Raw genomic sequence first — 20,215 nt, forward strand, 5'->3', positions numbered from 1 at the left:
GTTTCTTCGGCAAGACACTGGAGTGACCGATTAAAAAGGAATCAGGTGTGGAACAAGAAAAACTCTCTCTCTGAAAACCAGCAAGCACCTTCCTGAGAGGTAATCATCTACCTGTTAAGCACCAAAGCCTGGTGAACTTTATTAATGTTAACTTCTTTGCACAGTACCAGAATTGCCTGCAACCAGTGAGATTGGACTGTGAACCAAAGAACTTTGCTGAACTTACACACACGTGCGCTTAAAATTAGAAGTGGGTTAAGTGCGTCAATAGAGTTAAGTTAAAGTTTGATTCTATTTTCACGTTCAAAAATAATTAAAAGCAACTTTTTTTTAAGTTTCCCTTTGTCATGGTGCATATCTATTGCTGCTGGGTTTTGGGGTCCTCTGGACTCATAATGGTATGTAGTTTAGATCAAAGGGGTTGTGCGGAAGGGAAGGTTGAGAATCACTGCTCTTGACCCAATTGTTCCTGAAATATTTTGTTTGAGAAAAATTGTCACTGGCCCATTTCCTTTGGAGTTATGAGCCAATTAGGGATGATTAAAACAGTGGTTTTCAAACTTTTTCTTTCCACTCACATACCACCTTAAGTAGTCCCTTACTAATCACAGAGCACAGATGACATAGGGAATACTAAGGTGGAATGTGAGTTTTTAAAAAAAAAGGTTGCCCACCCCTGGTCTAGATACTAACATGCAGTACTGTCGAAGGAGCTGTTTGTTGGACAGCTGGCTTCTTCTGCTCTTGGGTGGATAGAAAAGATCTTGCTGCAACTTTGAGGATGAACAGAGGCATGGTATCTAATATTTTGGTGAACAGTTAGGGCAACATGGTTGGCATAGCCTTTACTGCACCAGCGATCGGGACTGGGGTTCAAATCCCGTGCTGTCTCTAAGGAATTTGTGCAATCTCCCTGTGTCTGCAGGGGTTATCCCCGTAGGGCTCCAGTTTCATCCCACTGTTCAAAATGAGCAGGGGTGTAAATTGGGTGACACGGACTCGTGGCCCGAAATGGCCTGTAACCGTGCTGAATGTCTAAAAAAAATTATCCCTTAGTAATGCAAGCAATGGGAGCGGATTAACACAGAAACGTCTAAAGTTGCCTTGAGTTGGACTTTGGACGTCTGTGCCTGTTCCTAATTGCTTTTGACCCTCTTCCTGCTCAGTGTGGTTTGGTTGAGATTTTGAGTTGCTTTCTTGACTTGCTAGCCTGTGCACTTTGAACTCAGAAATTTGAATGTTAAAAGAGTGGGAAGTACAAAGCACTACATATCCTGGACCCAAAACACCACCTCGTTAGTTAGGAAGACACAGTTTCTGAGAAGGTTGAGGAGGCCAAGGTTACCACCCCCTCATCGTGACAACATTTTACAGGAGGACGATTGGGAGTGTCCTGTCTGGCTGCATCATTGCATGGTATGGTGACTGCAAGGCATCGGACTATATAGAGGATGATTAAAATGGCTGAGAAGATCACTGGGGTCTCCTTTTCCTCTAGAGATGACATTCACCAAAAGCATTGCTTAAATTGGGCTCAAAGAGTTATGGAGGATCCCTACATCCGTCACACTGGATCTTTTACCTAGAACCATCAGGAAGGAGACCCAGGAACGTCAAAATCTGAGCTGCCAGGGTGGGAAATGGCTTCTTCCCACAGGCTGTGAGATTGATGAACGGTACCTCATGACCTTGGGTCTCTTCTAATCAAAATTTGTAAATGATTCCAAGATATTACATTATCTTTTTCTGTTTATTTGTGCTGTATGTTTGTGCTGTGCTGTGATCTGGAGAAACACTGTTGTATATGTGGAGTCAGGTGATAATAAACCTGAACTTGAAGTTGTTTTGGACCTGGGTAATTTTGAGTTATCAACGACTTGCCTTCTGTGTGTTCTTCAGCCTCAGAGCCCCTCACTGGTCCGCCATCATGTTCCCCATCCCATGGGTCGTCTCCTCTGCTTTCCCTTCTTAAAGAGGGAGTCTTCACCTCATTTTCTGGTGCCCTGCACCAGTCCTCCTCTTCACACCTGGGAGTGTGAGAAAAGGAAAGCAAAGTGATAGGAAGGAAAGAAAAAAACGAGGAGACTGGATGTTGTGATAGTTGAGAGTTTCAGAGTGAGTGCAGTTTGATATGTCCTGTAATATATCCCACTACAGTATGTGTTCAAACTCGTCCTCCACCTGTTCTTGTGGAGTTATGCAGCAGGGAGCGAGCCTATCAAACAGGCACTCTCTGCCTAGTCCCTTTTACCTGTATTTGGAGCACATCCTTCTTACCATAAATCTTTTGAACTTCGTTAATTCCTCCCCCCACCCCCCAACCCCAATCGATGTGATCTACCAGGATTGTTGTCTGAAGATGATGCGCAAAATCATTGAGGACCTCCTTCCATCCCACATATAGCATCTTTCAGCTGCTCCCATTGGGGAAGAGATACAAGAGGATCAGAGCCAGCACCACCAGGCCAAAGAACAACTTCTTCCCACGGGCATGAACCGCGCACACTGACCACCCGAGACCCTCACGTTCATGAAGCAATGTTTATTTATTTGTACATTGGAATGCTTGTCCTGCGTATGTAATGTTTGTCGGCCATGTGTGTTATGTCTGATTGTGTGTCTGTGTTTTGCACTATGTTTCGTCCGGTTGTACTTGTATAATCAGATGACAATAAACTTGACTATTGTTTTGTGTCTTTCCACTTATTTACTTTGGGCGGCCATGTTTCCAACTGCCTTGATGTGTGTACGTTTTCTCACAGTTCAGAGGCTCCGCTCTTAGTAGACTAGCTTCTCTATGATATCATGCTTGCAAATAAAGGTTTTCCTTAGAAATTTTCCTCTGTGCCCAAGATAACTTTTTTTTCCACAACGTGGTGTGCGACACTTTTTCCCTGGGAAAATATTCTGACTGGCCTCCCCATCAATGCCTCCCATGATTTTATAGACTTCTCTCAGGTCCCCCCCCCCCCAGCCTTTTACACTTCAGAGAAAACAATCCACGTTTGCCCAATCTCGCCCTATCCCTCATGCCCTCTGAACCAGGCAACGACCTGGTAAATCTCTTCTGCACCCTTTCCAAAGCCTCCACATCTTTCCCGAAATGTGACAACCAGAATCGCGCAAGTGGGGTCCAACCAAAGTTCTGTATAGGTGCAGCACAACTTCCTTACTTTTACACTCATTGTCCCGCCCAATGAAGCCCAACATACTGTTCACATCATTGAACTTCATTGCTCCATTGTTGTTGGCCCGAAACTCCTTAATTTCTTCCATTAACTTCATTGGTTTTCTCCATCTTCTTCTCTCTCTTCATTTAGATGGTGCTTTCTGTTATCTGCCTAATCTGGTACAATGCTAGCTCTTCACAAAAAATTCAAAATACAGCGGGAAATGCATGAGCTCTGTTGGTGCCACCACAGTGAGGCCACGTGAAAAAGTTGTGCCCACCAACGCCTCTACTTTCTGAGATTTGGTTGTCGTCAGATACTCTAATAAACGTCTACAGGTGCACTCTGGGAAGTATACTGACTGGTTTCTTCACTGCCTGATTTGTAGATCTGAATGTCAGGAAAGCTGAAGAAGTAACAAACATAGCCAACCCCCTTGCTGGATCTGGCCTCCCATCCAATGAAGACATCTACGCAGGCACTGCCTCAAAAAGGCAGCCAACACCATAACACCACCCTGGTCACAACCACTCCTTGCTGCTCCCTTCAGGCAGAAGGTACAGAAGCCTGAAGGTCTCCAGACTCAAGAACAGTTTCTTTCCAACAGCCATCAGGCTCTTGAACCTCCCCTTGTTACACTAATCAGGGTCTGCCCTGGCACTACAAAAACTAGCTGCATTATTATTGTCAGATTTGTTTTGCATTCGAATAACTAGGAATATTTATAATTTATCCATAATTCGTATTTATCATATCTTTTTAATTCAGTTAAGGTATATACCACTGTAGTTATTTTTTCAAAGTTGCCATAGAATTTCAGTGCGTATGTACATGACATTAAACTCAGTATCAGTGTAAACAGAATCAACATGTCAAGCCTGTGGCTCTTGGGAATGATAATTCTATCAATTAATTTTCTATATTTGGTAAAGTTTTTAAAGGCACCTTACACTGTTTTACTACATTAATGTTACTATATGAATGCAGTTTGTTGTTGAGATGAGTCTAAATGCCCATATCTTGTTTGTACTTTCAGAAGCTAAGGAATATTCGCGACATATCTTGGGCTTTCTATCTCACCATCCAGAATGTCATATCCTGGTTACCCCACATCTGGTTATCCAGCCTATCCTGTAAGTGCCTTTCTTCTGAAATCTCCCATCTGTCAAAACACACTTGAACCCAACTAATTAGACCAAAGAGTTTTAATTATTTTAATCATAAGGTATTTAATTCGTGACCCTGTTAAGAAGTCAAAAATATTTCCCTCCATTTTTCTTCCATTTGCCCCTGTGCGTGAAACTTACTCTTCTGACCCTGCCCAGTGGTAATGGAGACCGTGGTAAAGGGGCAGTAAAAATCTTCAGAACAATTTTGGTTCTCCAGCAATGATACTTCCTGACTCCAGGACGTGAAATCTAGTTCTTGACTTCCTTGACTTGTAGAAACGGTTGTCTATTTGTAGTTAAATACACAGATTTGTTGGAGAAACTCAGCAGGTCACACAGCATCTGTAGGTTTAAGCAAAATCAGGCAAGTGCCTAAATAAAAAAGTTGGGGGGTAGTAGAAGAGGAAAGGAAGAGAGGGGGAAGAGCACAGGCTAACTGGTAAGAGGTAATAGGTGACTACAGATGGGAGGGCAGAAGAGAAAGAAACTGAAATGATAGGGAGAGAGGGCCACTCTCTGCAAGGAGAAGGAAGGGAGGGGGTAGAGAGCTGGAGGAAAGGAGGTAGACGGTGGGGAAAGAGAGACACAGGAAAGGGGGTTACTGGAAATTGGAGGTCATTGTTAGCACCACATTATTACAGCGCTAGTGATCCAGGTTCGATTCCAGCACCGTCTCTAAGGAGATTGTACGTTCTCTCCGTGTCTGCGTGGGCTTCCCCTGGGATCTCTGGTTTCCTCCCACCTTTCTAAAGGGGGGGAGGGATTGTAGGTTAATCGGGGTATTTGGATGGCATGGGCTTTTGGCTCGGAAGGGCCTGTTACTGTGCTGTATGCCTAAATTTAAAATTTAATCAGGTATTGTTCCTCCAGTTTGTGGGTGGTCTCTGCTTAACAGTACTCTTGCTCAAGGACAGATATGTTGGTAGGGCAATGGTGTATGGAATGAAAGTGGTAGGCCACTGGGAGGTCCTCGTTGATGCAATCGACGAAATAATTTCCCAGTCTGCATCCATGTAGAGGAGACCACATTTTGCAGACGGTGGCTCAGGACCACAATATCCCAAGTTTCTCCTGGCCTTGCTGAATTTATATTGCAGCTGGCAGCTTCAATATGACTGGACCCGTCAGTGGAAACACGGGCTCCTGTGTGGGCGAGTGAGTGATGGAGGGGCTTTTCCGAATTGGATTCTCCAACAACGGCCCTTCACTGCATACGCCACTAAAACTGAGTGTGACGTGGGGTGCAATGTTAATCTAACCATCGGGAAACTGATGTGATCAGGTGGAATGCAGCTTTTATCCCTTCAAATTTCATTTGGCCGATGATTTCCTGCCGAGCTAGATTATCACCTGGCTTCTATGGGAGAAAGAATTCTTGAGCAGTCCCCACTAGGTTATCTCTTTCTTCATACAGCTCTCAATAAAACTGGATTTTGGGATGTTGGGCACCAAACAATGTATCTGGCCTAACGTCACTGACAGACTGCAACGAGGTCACAGTACTGGGAGAGAACAGTGGTATGCATCTGCCTATTCTTTCAGAGACTGTGGAGAATTTTTATAAAATTTAAATAGAGATACAGCCTGTAAGAGGTCTTTCTGGCCCGTGAGCCCTAGCCATCCAAATATGTGGTGATTTCGTGAAGTGAGCATTGATAGAACATTTTGAGATGGCTGCTGTAGACAGACCAGGCCTCAGAGGTATATAGAAGGCAGCTTCTAACACTAAGTGTTAGTTCTGCACTCTTGTCTTCAAATACCCTTTTCCTCGACGCCCTGCGTGGAATTTTAAAAGCACTGATGACTGCAGAAAGGTTGCTCCTGAGTTGTGGGAAATGTCCTTTCGTTATCAGACGTCCATTTGGATGTCAAGTACAAGGCTTCCATGCATAGTTCCACAACAGGGTTAGCAGGTATCTGTATGTACACATTTGCAAGCATTGTCTGCATGGTGTGTCTTGACCAGTGAGCTTGGCTAACCTGCGGGCTCAGGACTCACCGTAGGTTGAACCTCTTCCCACTTGTTCTGCAGACCGTCTCTGTTCCACAGGAAGTTTGTTGCAGGTTAGATGCAAAGTTGTGGCAAAAGTGGTAATGATGCAGTCCAGTTGGACACCAGTTTTTGCTGCAAATGGTTAATATCGTGGCCTGCTTGCCATTGTGGAGTAAGCATAAAATGGATTTCAATTTTTGCAGGTACTGTATATTTCAGCATATAACATGACCTTCAGATAAGATGGGTACCCAATTTCATGATTTTATGGTGTTTAAGACGACCCCTCCAAAAACGTGTGTTGACTGAGCTGGTGTCATCTTGACCGACTGTTGGGCTTGGCCAGAAGGTGGGTGTTATCGTGGAGCCTCCAGCAAAACGAAGGATGTAGCAGTGAAGCAGAGGATGATTTATTGTGGGACACTGACGATGGAGTGGAATCCGGCTCATCAGATTCAGACCCGGAATGTTGATAGTGTTAACAGTGAGGTTCTGGATGTGCTCGCCGAGTTCCTTTGCTTTAGACAATGATTTTGAAGGATTTTAGATGTTTCTCTTGTAGAATAAAAATTTCTTTCTAATATACCGTAGCTTAAACATTTGTGGTAGGGTGGGATCTGAATGGGTTATGGAACCAATTGAGTGGTTTATTTTAAACCCCCGTGGTTCCAGGGTCTGGCCCAAGATGGCAGCGCCTATGATTGGCAGTGGCCACGAGGGCTTGCAGACTTTGGGGAAGAGGAGGACTGGTGCAGGGCACCAGAAAATGAGGTGAAGACTCCCTGTTTAAGAAGGGAAAGCAGAGGAGACGACCCATGGGATGGGGAACATGATGGCGGACCAGTGAGGGGCTCTGAGGCTGAAGAACACACAGAAGGCAAGTCGTTGATAACTCAAGCCTGTGTGGGTTCCTCACCTGCAAGTTGCAAACAGCATTTCTGTTGAAGCCAGTGTTTTGGAGCCAGGTTGATGGCGTGGTCAGTTCAGCAGTCAACCCTGCCTTTTGGAGCTTGGTTGATGCAAGCATCTTTGCATTCCCTGTCACATACAGACAAACAATACACAAGCATTCAGACATACAAATAAATAAAATATCGCTTCGTGAATAAAAAGGTCTCAGATAGTCAGTGCGAGCATTTGCGTTGGTCATTCAGCGTTCTCACTGCCCATGAGAAGAAGGTGTCTCTTAGCCTGATGGCGCTGGCCCTGATCCTCCTGTATCTCTTCCCCGATGGGGGCAGCTGAAAGATGCTGTGTGCAAGGTGAAAGGGGTCCTCGACAGTTTTGCAAGCCCTCTTCAAGCAACGATGCCGGTAGATCATGTTGATGTGGGGAGGGAGACCCCAGTAATCCTCTCTGCCACTCTTATGGTCCTGTGGATTGACCTCCGATCCATTTCTCTGCAGCAACCGTACCCACACTGTGCTGCAGCCGGCCAGGACTTTCTCAATAGAGCTCTTACTCGATAGACTAGTACAGGAGAGGGATGAGAGGAATTAGGAGTATGGGGAACAGGTGCCAAAGTGAAGCTGAGTCCATGGCCAAATGAGCCACGATGTTATTGAATATTTGGAGTGGGTTTAAATAGGTCAGATAGTCTGCACTTGCTCCTATATCCTTTGTTCTTATGGAGGTATTTCCATAAGATCTCGCGCTTGTCTTCTGATGAAACAAGATGTCTGTTGTAACTTTGCTCAATTTAATTATGAGCAGGATCTAATTGGACTTGTGCTGTCGACGAAAAGGGAAGAGCGTGTCCCTTCAAGCCATGGCTTACTCTGCCAATTACAACTGCCAAGAGGAGAGCTGGAGGGGTCATGAGAAGGGCTTGTCGAGCAGGATTAAGGAAAACCTCAAGGCATTTGACTAGAGCAAGAGAATGAAAGGAAAGCGCCCACCAGGGAAATGTGTGCATGGAGTTGGAGGAGGTAGCAGAGGTCCATAATTAATGCTTTACTTCAGCATTAAGCAGAGAAAAGGACCTTGACAAATGACTTAAAGTAGAACAAAACGCTTGTGCATGTTGACATTAAGGAAGAAGATGTGTTGGAGTTAGATAGGTTGTCAGGCCCAGACGAGATTTACCCAAGGCTCCTGTGGGCAGTGAGGAAGGAGATTACTGAGCCACTGGCAATGATCTTCGCATCATCACTGGGGACAGGAGAAGTACTGGAGGATTGGAGGGTTGCGAATGTTGTTCCCTTGTTCAAGAAAGGGAGTGAAGATAACCCAGGAAATTATAGACCAAGTGAATCTTATTTCAATGATGGGCCAACTGTTGGAAAAGATCCTGAGAGTCAGGATTTGCGAGCATTTAGAGAGGCGAAATCTGATTAAGGATAGTCAATCAGCATGGCTTCATCAGGGGAAGGTCGTGTCTCACGAGCCTGATTGAATTCTTTCAGGATTTTCAAAATTTAGACATACAGCATGGTAACCGCCCCTTAAGGCCCACCCAAATAACCCATAGCCCTCGTTTGTTTTGAAGGGTGGGAGGAAACGGGGTCCTGGAGGAAACCCACGCACACACGAGGAGAACATACAAACTCTTTACAGACAATGGCCTACTCACAGAAGCCAGAAGGTGGTTGGATGGATAGTGGTTGCTGGAGATGGTTGTGATTGGGTGTGTTGACGTTGTTGGCATGAGTGTGGTTGGATGGATGTTGCCCCATACAGAGTCTTAGCTATCTTCTCAAGATATCTAAGAAAAAGACTTGTTGAAAGACAGCGTTGATGATATCAATTAAACTTGATGGGAACCCAAATTCAAGCTCACAGTCAACATTTAGAATGCATCCCTAGATTGCACAGTGGAGCTGTTTACTACATCTGGACCAGCTGGAATTTAATGCAGACGTGTATGAGGTGTTGCACTTTGGAACGACAAACCAAAAAAGGACATGGTAGGGCAGAGAGGAGTGTGGTGGAACACAGGGATTTGGGAATACAGATACACAATTCCTTGAAAGTGACATCACAGGTAGATAGGGTTGTAAAGAGACCCTGTGGCATATTGGCCTTCATAAATCAAAGTATGGAGTACAGGAGTTGGGATGTTATCTTAAAGTTGTTTCAGACATTGGTGAGCCCAAATTTGGAGTATTGTGTGCAGTTTTGGTCACAGATCTACAGGAAGGATATCAATAAGATTGAAAGAAAACAGAGAAGATTTACGTGGATGTTGCCAGGACTTCAGGATCTGAGTTACAGGGAAAGGTTAAACATGTAGAGCATAGAAGAATGAGGGGAGATTTGATGGAAGTACTTAAAATAATCAGGGGTATAGACAGAGTATAGGTAGGATTTTTTTTCTCTGAGGAAAAGGGGAACATAAGGGGGAAACTTCTTCACACAGAGAGTGGTGGGAATGTGGAATGAGCTGCCAGCTAAAGTGCTTAATTCCTGGAACCACACATCTCTCTCTACTAAACCTACAAGAACCTTCCTGGGACCACCAAAGCCTGGTGAACTTTATACATGTTAAATTGCCTGCAACCAGTGAACTTGGAAGAATGAGCAGTGAGATTGGACTATGAACCAAAGGACTTTTCTAAACTTACCACACATTACACGCAAGTGCACTTAGAATTAGAATGGGGTTAGGTTAGGTTAAGTTATTATATATTAATAATAATATATGTTAAAGTTTGTTTCTAATTTCATGTTTAAAGATAATTAAAAGCAACTTTTGTTTACGTAATCATTTGTCTTGGTGAGTATCTATTACTGCTGGGTTTTGGGGTCCTTTGGGCTCGTAACACAGTTAAGAAGAATTTGGACAAGTTCATGGATGGGAGAGGTTTGGAGGGCTATAGTCTGGGTGCAGTTCAGTAGGACTAGGCAGAAAAATTGATCAGCACAGACTAGAAGGGTCAGAGGGCCTGTTTCTGTGCTGTAATGATTTATGGTTTATGGAGTGATTCGAACACCAGCTTGTTCCTGCACTGGAATGGATTTTCCTTCAGCCTGGTTGGACAAAACAGCAATTGAATGGCCACTGGTCCCAAACTGTGCCGTGAAAAAATGGAATTCATGGAAGAGCTAACTGAGGGAGGAACAATTTTGTGTTCAGGATTCAGATCCAGTTTTCATGCTTCTGTTGTGTACACAATGTCCCAGTGTTGCCATGTTTTTAAACTTCAATGCTTTGAGCTTGTATACCTGTGATTAATGATTTGTCTGTAAGGATTTCTCCCCATGGTCATGCGGGTTTCCTCCGGGTGCTCCGATTTCCCACCACGTTCCAAAGAAGTACAGGCTTAAAAGGTTAATTGGTCATGTGGGGTTATTTGGGTGGTGAGGGCTTGTGAGCCAGAAGGACCTGTTATTGTGCATTTTTTCCAAAATTAAAATTGGATAAAAAAGTTGCTGCATTACTGATTATGACCTTTCTTTTTGTTGCAGCAGTCGGATGGACAGCCTGCATATCCTGCTGGTGGGCAGTACCCCTATGCAGCTGGTGGTGGAGCAGCCTACCCACCGGGTCCAGGTGGAGCCTACCCAACGGGCCCTGGTGGGGCCTACCCTCAGGGTCCAGGTGGGGCCTACCCACAGGGTCCAGGTGGGGCCTACCCACAGGGTCCAGGTGGGGTCTACCCACAGGGTCCAGGTGGGGCCTACCCACAGGGTCCAGGTGGGACCTACCCACAGGGTCCAGGTGGGGCCTACCCACAGGGTCCAGGTGGGGCCTACCCACAGGGTCCAGGTGGGGCCTACCCACAGGGTCCAGGTGGGGCCTACCCACAGGGTCCAGGTGGGACCTACCCACAGGGTCCAAGTGGAAGCTGTCCTCAGGTACCAGGCTGGCCTGCTCAGGGTGCAGGGGGTGCGTACCCAGCACCACAAGGTAACCAGTCAGGATGGGGGACTGGTGGAGCTGGATATCCATCCTATCCCACAGGTAAATTCTACTAATTATATGTTAATAAGATGTTATGAAAAATGCAAACAAAACAGTACATTGCATTGATTAATAAATTTACTTCCAGTCTCCAGCAGTTGTGTGCATATGTATGCATGTGTGCTTGAGTTTGTCTGTGTTGAGAGAATGTATGTGTAGGTGAGCATACACATGAAGAGTTGGAAAACAACCAGTATTTTTGCTTTGTGGAAGAGTGTGTGTCTGCTTAGGAATAGCATGTACATCTGTTAAGGGAGAAGGTGCCTGCTTGTCATGAACATCGAATATTACAGCACAGTACAGGTTCTTTGGCCCTCAATGTAGGATATGCCAGTCTTAAAAAAAAAGTTCAGTCTAAACCCTCCTTGTCTCATAACCAACCCTCTGTTTTGCTTTCATCTGTGTGCCTGTCCGAGTGTCTTAAATGCCTGTAATGTTTCAGCCTCCATCATCACCCATGGCAATGGATTCTGGGCACCCTCAACTCTGTTTTAAAACATTAACTTACCTCTGATGTCTCCCCTAAACATTTCTCCCTTAACTTTGTACATATGTCCCCTAGCGTTTGCTATTCCTGTCCTGGGAAACAGGTGCTGGCTGTCCACCTTACCTATGCCTCTCGGAATCTTGCAGACTTCTATCAAATCTCCTCTCATTCTTCTTCACTCCAAAGTGAAAAGTCCCAGCTCTGCTAGCCTTGTCTCATAAGACAAGTTCATTCCAGGCTGGTAAATTTCCTCTGCACCCTCTCCGTAGCTTCCACATCCTTCCTGTAATGAGGTGACCAGAACTGAACACAATACTCTTAACTGTGTTCTCACCAGAGATTTGTAGAGTTGCAACATGACTTCTAGACTTTTGAACTCAAACACCCTATTAATGAAGTCCAGCATCCCATAGATCTTCTTAACTATTCTATCTACCTGTGCGACAACCTTGAGGGATGCATGGATTTGGACCCCAAGGTCCCTCTGTTCATTCACACTGTTAAATATCTGACCATTAACCCTGTACTCCGCCTTCTGGTTTGACCTTCCAAAATGCATCACCTCACACTTATCTGGATTGAACTCCATCTGCCATTCTTCTGCCCAACTCTGCTTGCTGTCTATTTCTTTTTGTAACTTCCAATAATCTTCAGCACTATTCACAACTCCTCTAACCTTTGTATGATCAGTAAACGCACTGATCCATCCTTCCTCTTCTTCCTTAAGGCCACATATTTTTAAAAAAACACAAAGAGCAGGGGTCCCAGAACTTGCGGAATTCCTCTCATCACTGACCTCCAGGCAGAATACTTTCCGTCTCCTACTGCTCTCTTTCTACATGCAAGTCAATTTTTAATCTACACAAACAAGGTTCTGTGGATCAAGTAAAAGAAAGCATTGGGCATTTGAAGCAATCAGAGGTACTTTGGGGAAAACAGTGGTCTGTGTACAAGGAAATGAAAAGTCTACTTGGAGGTTGACTTGTGCTTCAAGTCTAGTGTGAAGGAAGGTTGTGGGTGAAATTACAGGAAGAATCCTGAAACTCAGGGACCCAAATGGAAAGCATCCCCCTCCAGAAGGAGGCAAGAAAAAGTGGAAAGAGCGAACATGGTGGATAGAGCTCATTGTGTGTGGGCATTGGAGTGGGAGGGCAGGGAGAGTTCCTGCTCACACATCTGGATGTAAAGCATCTTTTCACTGATGGTTGGTGAAAAGTCTCTTTTTGTTGCAGGTCCGCAAGGCCCTGCACCTGCCCCAGGAGGTGCTTCAGGCTATGGAACTCCTGGTTACGGAGGATGTCCTCAGCCCACTGGTCAAAACTACTCGGGAGGTGGGGTGCCGAATTCAGGTATCGTAGTAGTCAAAGAGAAATACATATAGTGAACAGATGGGGCAACCTATTGTTCTCAACGTTTTTATACATCGAACATTACAGCACGGTACAAGCCCTTCAGCCCACATTGTTGTGCTGACCTATATAACCTGCTCCACAACATCTATTCACTCCCTACCTTGCAGCCCGTAACCCTCTATTTTTCTTACATTCAGATGACTTTTTAATGCCTTTATTGTACTAGCTTCTACAACAACTCCCAGCAATGAATTCTGTGTGTAAAAAAAATAACTCGGCCTCTGAAATCTCCCCAAAACTTTCCTCGAATCACCTTAACCAATGTTCTCTGGTATTTGCTCATTAATTCTGGGAAAAATCTTATAATCATCCATATGTTACCTCTTTGTTACTCCAAAGAGAAAAGTTTAGGTCTGTCAACTTTGCTTCATATGACATGTTCTCCAATCCAGGCAAGAGGTAGTCCTGGTAAATAAAATGCATCCTTTCCAAAGCACCTACAGCCTTCTTCCTCGCCCCATTCTGGATCTCTTTATTTCCAATTGCTGCCAAGACATTAACTGTCTCAATTTCACCATTCCCCTCACTTATTTTAATCTCACCCCCACCCCAACTCGGAACACAGCCCCTCCAGATCTATGCCCTCACTATCAAACACGTGGGTAAGTATGGTGCTGTTGTGGTCTGATGCACTGACCACTACCTTGCCAAACAAAGCCAGACAACAACTCTCAAACACTTTATCTTACTTACCCCTTGAACAGGATCCCGCCAAAGTTCATCAAACCACTGTCTCACTGCATCCTGTTATCTCCCATCTGCAACCTGTAACCTCGATCTGCACGATTCTATCTCCTGCCCAGGACCCCCAAACCTATTGTCCCAGTAGACTCGTTGTTTTTGTGTGGTCCTGCTGCAACAAATTGTTAATCATCTTATAGCGACTCTATTTTGTCCCCTCCATCCAGCTCCTCCCTAAATCCGCAATATCTCACATACCCTCCATCGCTTCAACAATTCCAGTTTCCTGATCTCGACTGCTTGGTTTTTCACCAATGACACCTAATCTCCATCCCCACACTGAAGGTTTTGTTTCTTTCTCAACAAGTTCCCCTCCAACACCATCACCCTCCTCCTCCTGACAGAACTTCTCCCTTCTCTCCTCTCCTCCCACCGCCACTTTATTTAGGCCCCCTACCTGGTTTTTGCTCACAAAGAGCTCAGGCCTGAAACGTTGGTTGTATCCCTTTACTTCCAATAGATGCTGCGTGACCTGCTGAGTTTCTCCAGCACTGTTGTGTATTGCACTACAATCCCAGTGTGCAGACTTTCCTATTTAACTACATACATCCTTCCTGTAATGAGGCAACCAGAACTGAATGCAATACTTCCAGCTGTGGTCTTACCAGAGTTTTAGAAAGTTGCAACATGACCTCATGGCTATTGAACTCAATCCCCTGACTAATGAAGGCCAACACGCCATGCACCTTCATAATTATCCTATCAATTTGTGCAGCAACTTTGAGGGATCTGTGGACCTGAAACTTAAATTTTTAAGTGAATTTTTCAATATTTTCAGTTGCAAATGTCAAGGATTTCCTGGAATAATTAATATTGGCTTGTAATTGGCCTGTAGTTTTATTTATCGGGAACCACTTTTAAAATTATCTGCTAAAAGTGGTGATCTCCTTCTGTTCTGGACGTTTAGATTACATGACATCCAGGGCAAACTAGTTTGGCTTGCCAGTAGAAGTCATGGTTTGAAAGTAGAGAGTTGTTTTCAAGACTGAGGGCCTGTGAAAAGTGTACAACAGGGATCAGTGCTGGGTCCATGCTGGTACGTTTAAGTTTGAAACAGCACTTTTCTGGATATACACACAATACACAGCACATAATGTTTGGGACAAAGATGCTTTTTCCTTTATTTGCCCCTGTGCTCCACAGTTTTATATTTGTAATCAAACAATTCACATGTGATTAACGTATATATTCCAGTTATTTGTATACATTTTGGTTTGACCATGTAGAAATTGCAGCACTTTTTATACATTGTCCCTTCATTTCAGGGCACCATAATATTTGGGACAGAGCAATGGTTTATTTATTAGGTTATGTTTTGTACTTTGTTGCTTATCCCTTTCATGCAATGACTGCTTGAAGTCTGTGATTCACAGACATCACCATGTGCCGAGCATCTTCTCCGGTGACGCTCTGCCAGGTTTCTACTGCAGCCGTCTTCAGCCCCTGCTTGTTTCGGAAGCTTGTCTCCTTAAGTTTTTCTCTCTAGAACATGGAAGGCGTGTCCCATTGGATTTAGATCAGCTGACTGACTTGGCCATTCAAGAATTTTCCAGTTTTTATCTTTGGAAAAACTCCTTTGTTGCTTTAGCAGTGTTTGTCTTGTAGTAGAGTGAAGTGCCGTCCGATAAGTTCGATCCTGAGCAGAGGAGATGTTTCTGTACACTCAGAATTCATTTTGCTACTGATATCAGCAGTTACATCATCAGTGAAGATAAGTGTCCCAGTGCCTGTGGCAGCTGTAAATGCCCAGGCCATAACACCCCTCCACCATGTTTCCAGATGAGGTGGTCTGCTTTGATCTTGGGCAATTGCTTTATGCCTCCACACTTTGCTCTTGCCATCACTCTGAAACAGGTTAATCTTGGTCTCATCTCTTCTCAAGACCTTTGTCCAGAATTCTGCAGGCTCTTGGCAAACTGTGATCTGGCCATCCTGTTTCTGTGGCTAACTAATGGTTTGCATCTTGCAGTGTAGCCTCTGTATTTCTGTTCATGAAGTCTTCTGTGGACGGTAGTCATTGACGCAACCACACCTGCCTCCTGAAGAGTATTTCTGATCTGTCGGACAGGGGTTTGGGGATTTTCCTTCATTGTGATGAGAATTCTTCTGTCATCAGCACTGGAGGTTTTCTTTGGCCTCTCAGTCCCTTTGCGATCACTGAGCTCACCAGGACGCTCTTTCTTCTTAATGATGTTCCAAACAGTTAATTTTGGTAATCCTAAGGTTTGGGTGATGTCTCTTATTGTTTTATTCTTGTTTTTCAGCCTCATATTGGCTTCGTTAACTTTCATTGGCACAACCCTCGTCCTCATGATGAAAAATGTCAACTACAGACTCCAAAGGTGATCAAAAGCTTACAAGCAAGCCTAGCTCTCTTATACCTGCACCAATGAAGCAATTAAACATCCCTGAGTACTCACAAACACCTGTCCCAATGTCCCAAATATTATGGTGCCCCGAAATGAGGGAATTGTGTATACATATATATATATATATATATATTAAAAAAAAATTGCTGTAATTTTTACATGGACAAACCAAAATGTATACATTTTGAATAAAATCTGCAATGTGCACTTTAATCACATGTGAATTGTTTGATTACAAATTTAAAACTGAGGAGCACAGGGGCAAATAAAGGAGAAAAGTGTCCTTGTCCCAAACATTATGGAGGACACTATACATAAAGGTATAATATTAAGTAAATACAGTAAAAACTCCTTTATCCAGAATTCAAGCAACTGGCAAAAAAAAAAGAAAGTCATGAAATAAATAAATAATTCATAAGATACATAAGAATAAAATTATAGGTTAAAAATATACATGTTTAAAATTGGCACGCCTTGCCATTTGTCCACCGGCCACTCGCTTTGTGTCCAACGTAAACAAACAGATTCCATTTTGCAGGACGCTATTTTGGACAAACTCCCCCCCCCTCCCCCCCCCAACCGATACTGCGCCGAAAGAAAAACAATCAGGTAAGTGTAAGCTTGTAGTTGCTAACCCTTCAGGAGAAGATGACGTTGGAAAAAAGGTGAAAGTCGTGCAATGCTTATGGAGGAGAGTGCAGTGCATTGGCTCATCAACGTTAGGGCGCATTCTCAGAAAGGTAAAAGAGTTCATGAAGTCCGACACCGATAAAAATGATGAGCGACCTAACACTCTTCTTACGTCCAAGACGGACTTACTCAATCAGGCTCATTTTGAATGGTTTAGTTTAGAAAGGTCAGAAGGTGGTTTCATTACCAGGACCCATGTTGCAAGGAAAAGGAAAGGAGTTCCATGAGAAGATTACTTTTGAGGCACAGTGTTCTTTTTCAAACGGCTGGCTTAACAGATTCAAGATTGGTCGTGGAATCTGTACTTTAAACTTGTCTGGTGAGCAGATAGCAGTGGAACATGAGGCAGCAGGTAGGTTTTGCAATGTTTCTCGAGAGCTAGTTGCCATAGATTGCATAACCCCTGTCCAGTGGATTGATATGAAAGTGTCTGCCTAACGCAGCTCTGTCTAGTGATGGTGAAAAAGTTGCTCAAGGTTTCAAGCAGAATAAAGAAAGAATAACTGTCCTTCTTTGTGCCTATGGTGAAACTGGAATTTCAGAAGAAATATTCACTCAAGGATACTATTTACAATGTTGTGCTTGGGATTCTGTGAAGTATGAATTTAAGGAGATGCTGTCAAAAGTTTTAGTCGCATTATTTGAGGAATGATCCTTTAATGAAGACAAATTTAAAGGGTTTTCAGCTCACGGGATGAGAAAGATAGTTTATGATGAAGTGTTTGAGATGGTTGACTCTGCTCATCAAAAGATGCCTTTGTCAAGAAGTGACCTGGATGAATGTGCATTAAGATGCTCCCATTACTCATACATTAAGTGCAGAAGAGATGATGCAAGCTGTGGAGAATTGTGGAAAAGAAAATCACACAGAGGAGGAAAGTGATGGAGGTCAGAGACGTCTCCTGGAAAAATGCCCATTTGACGCTGTCATTGTCTTTGCAGAACAGTAACCTCAACATGTTATGCAGCTGTCCACCATGCAAAACCTGACTTCGTGAGAGAAGGGCCTTCAAACCAGTTGAGGTTTGCACGTTATTGAAAGAGGCAGCCCCTGATCTACAGCTCCAGAACCACGGCCATCCTCATCAACTGCTCCAGAACCACTGCCGTCCTCATCAACTGCTCCAGAACCACGGCCACCCTCATCAACTGCTCCAGAACCACGGCCGCCCTCATAAACTGCTCCAGAACCATGGCCGCCCTCATCAACTGCTCCAGAACCATGGCCGCCCTCATCAACTGCTCCAGAACCACGGCCGCCCTCATCAACTGCTCCAGAACCACGGCCATCCTCATCAACTGCTCCAGAACCACGGCCGCCCTCATCAACTGCTCCAGAACCACGGCCGCCCTCATCAACTACTCCAGAACCACGGCCGCCCTCATCAACTGCTCCAGAACCACGGCCGCCCTCATCAACTGCTCCAGAACCACGGCCGCCCTCATCAACTGCTCCAGAACCACGGCCGCCCTCATCAACTGCTCCAGATCCACGGCCGCCCTCATCAACTGCTCCAGATCCACGGCCGCCCTCATCAACTGCTCCAGAACCACGGCCGCCCTCATCAACTCCTCCAGAACCACGGCCACCCTCATCAACTGCTCCAGATCCACGGCCGCCCTCATCAACTGCTCCAGATCCACAGCCGCCCTCATCAACTGCTCCAGAACCACGGCTGCCCTCATCAACTGCTCCAGAACCACAGCTGCCCTCATCGACTGCTCCAGAACCACGGCCACCCTCATCAACTGCTCCAGAACCACGGCCGGCCTCATCAACTGCTCCAGAACCACGGCTGCCCTCATCAACTGCTCCAGAACCACGGCCGCCCTCATCAACTGCTCCAGAACCACAGGCGCCCTCATCAACTGCTCCAGAACCACGGCCGCCCTCATCGACTGCTCCAGAACCACGGCCGCCCTCATCAACTGCTCCAGAACCACGGCCGCCCTCATCAACTGCTCCAGAACCACAGCCGCCCTCATCAACTGCTCCAGAACCACGGCCGCCCTCATCAACTGCTCCAGAACCACGGCCGCCCTCATCAACTGCTCCAGAACCATGGTCATCCACGTCAACTGCTAACCTTGATGACCTCTCGGTTGATATTTATTTTTATTCAAGTTAATTCTTTTGAAAAGATGTTGATTAAGTTTAAGTAGCAAGTGAAGTTTTGTACAGTTCGAAGAGACAAATCAGTTAAAGAATCAGTTACAGGAAATCAGTGAGAAGAGACGGTTTGCTGAATCGATCAGTAAATAAAATTAAATGTTTGTCGTCATCCTTTGGGCTGTTTGTCGGCTGATTTGTAGCAATCCCTCTGTTTCTAATTGGGGAGCAAGTGGCCTATAACATCAGCTCTATTGCTTTTACTTTGCCTGTGGTGGGAAGTGATCCAAAATGGGTAGAATTTTGTAAAATGATAAGGTCTGTCTAGTTTAATACATGCAGTTACTGTTGCTTTTTGACGTATCTTGATTCTCCAGTGATGGAATCCTTTTCTGCCATGGTTCTGAGTTGATAACTTGTCTGCCCTACCAAATCACCTTATAATTGGGGAGTGTAAATTTACGGTTGGGGCTCCCCTTTCACATCAGGCCCACGAGGCTCACGCAACACTATTACAGTGCCAGTGACCTGGATTCAAATCCGTCGCTGTCGTAAGGAGTTCGTCCATTCTCACCATGACCCTGTGCGTTCCTCTGGGTGCTCCGGTTTCCTCCCACGTTCCAAAGACGTATGAGGTAGGTAGGTTGATTGGTCACAGGGGTGTATTTGGGCAGCTTGGGCTGGAAGGGCCTGTTACTGTGCTATATCTCAAAATTTAAAAAAATATATAAAATATGAATGTAAAATTGTTTTTTTTTTAAACCAGAAGGAGCTCAGCAGGTCAGGTAGCATCTGTCACGAGAGCAGTCACCATTTTGGTTCATTCATCTTTCATCAGGAGATCTAAAATCACAGAAAATCATTTATCACAGAAAAACTAACTGGGGACATCAGAAACTATGAATATGACAGGAGGGTTGATTTTAAAAAAACCCATCAATTTACAAAAGAATGAAGCTTCTAACAAATTCTGTTTAGTCCCATAAACTGTAAAAATATTTTTAAAGCTGAACCAGTGAATTTTGTCAACAGGTTTTCTCTGAGAATATTAGCAATTGATTCACTGAGCTGTCATGTTATGACATGGGATACGGTGATTGTGTGTAATTGTCTGATGTGGATTCTATTTGTAATTGAGTCACTGGTGTATGGTGACTGATTAAAGTTGTTA

The 20,215-nt window shown here is 44.6% G+C and overlaps 1 protein-coding gene across 3 annotated transcripts in view; it reads left to right on the top strand.

Moving 5' to 3' along the window:
• LOC138736378 (annexin A7-like) overlaps positions 1 to 20,215 on the top strand; it is a 92,839-nt gene that overhangs the window by 37,795 nt on the left and 34,829 nt on the right. For all 3 annotated transcript variants that reach the window (XM_069885820.1, XM_069885821.1, XM_069885822.1), the window contains 3 exons: positions 4,207 to 4,303; positions 10,740 to 11,235; positions 12,955 to 13,071. In XM_069885820.1, coding sequence (XP_069741921.1) covers positions 4,259 to 4,303; positions 10,740 to 11,235; positions 12,955 to 13,071 — 658 coding nt within the window. In that variant the 5' untranslated portion in view covers positions 4,207 to 4,258. The remainder of the gene's footprint in view (positions 1 to 4,206; positions 4,304 to 10,739; positions 11,236 to 12,954; positions 13,072 to 20,215) is intronic.

Source organism: Narcine bancroftii, chromosome 6, assembly GCF_036971445.1.
Source record: "Narcine bancroftii isolate sNarBan1 chromosome 6, sNarBan1.hap1, whole genome shotgun sequence".
Taxonomy (NCBI): Eukaryota; Metazoa; Chordata; class Chondrichthyes; order Torpediniformes; family Narcinidae; genus Narcine; species Narcine bancroftii.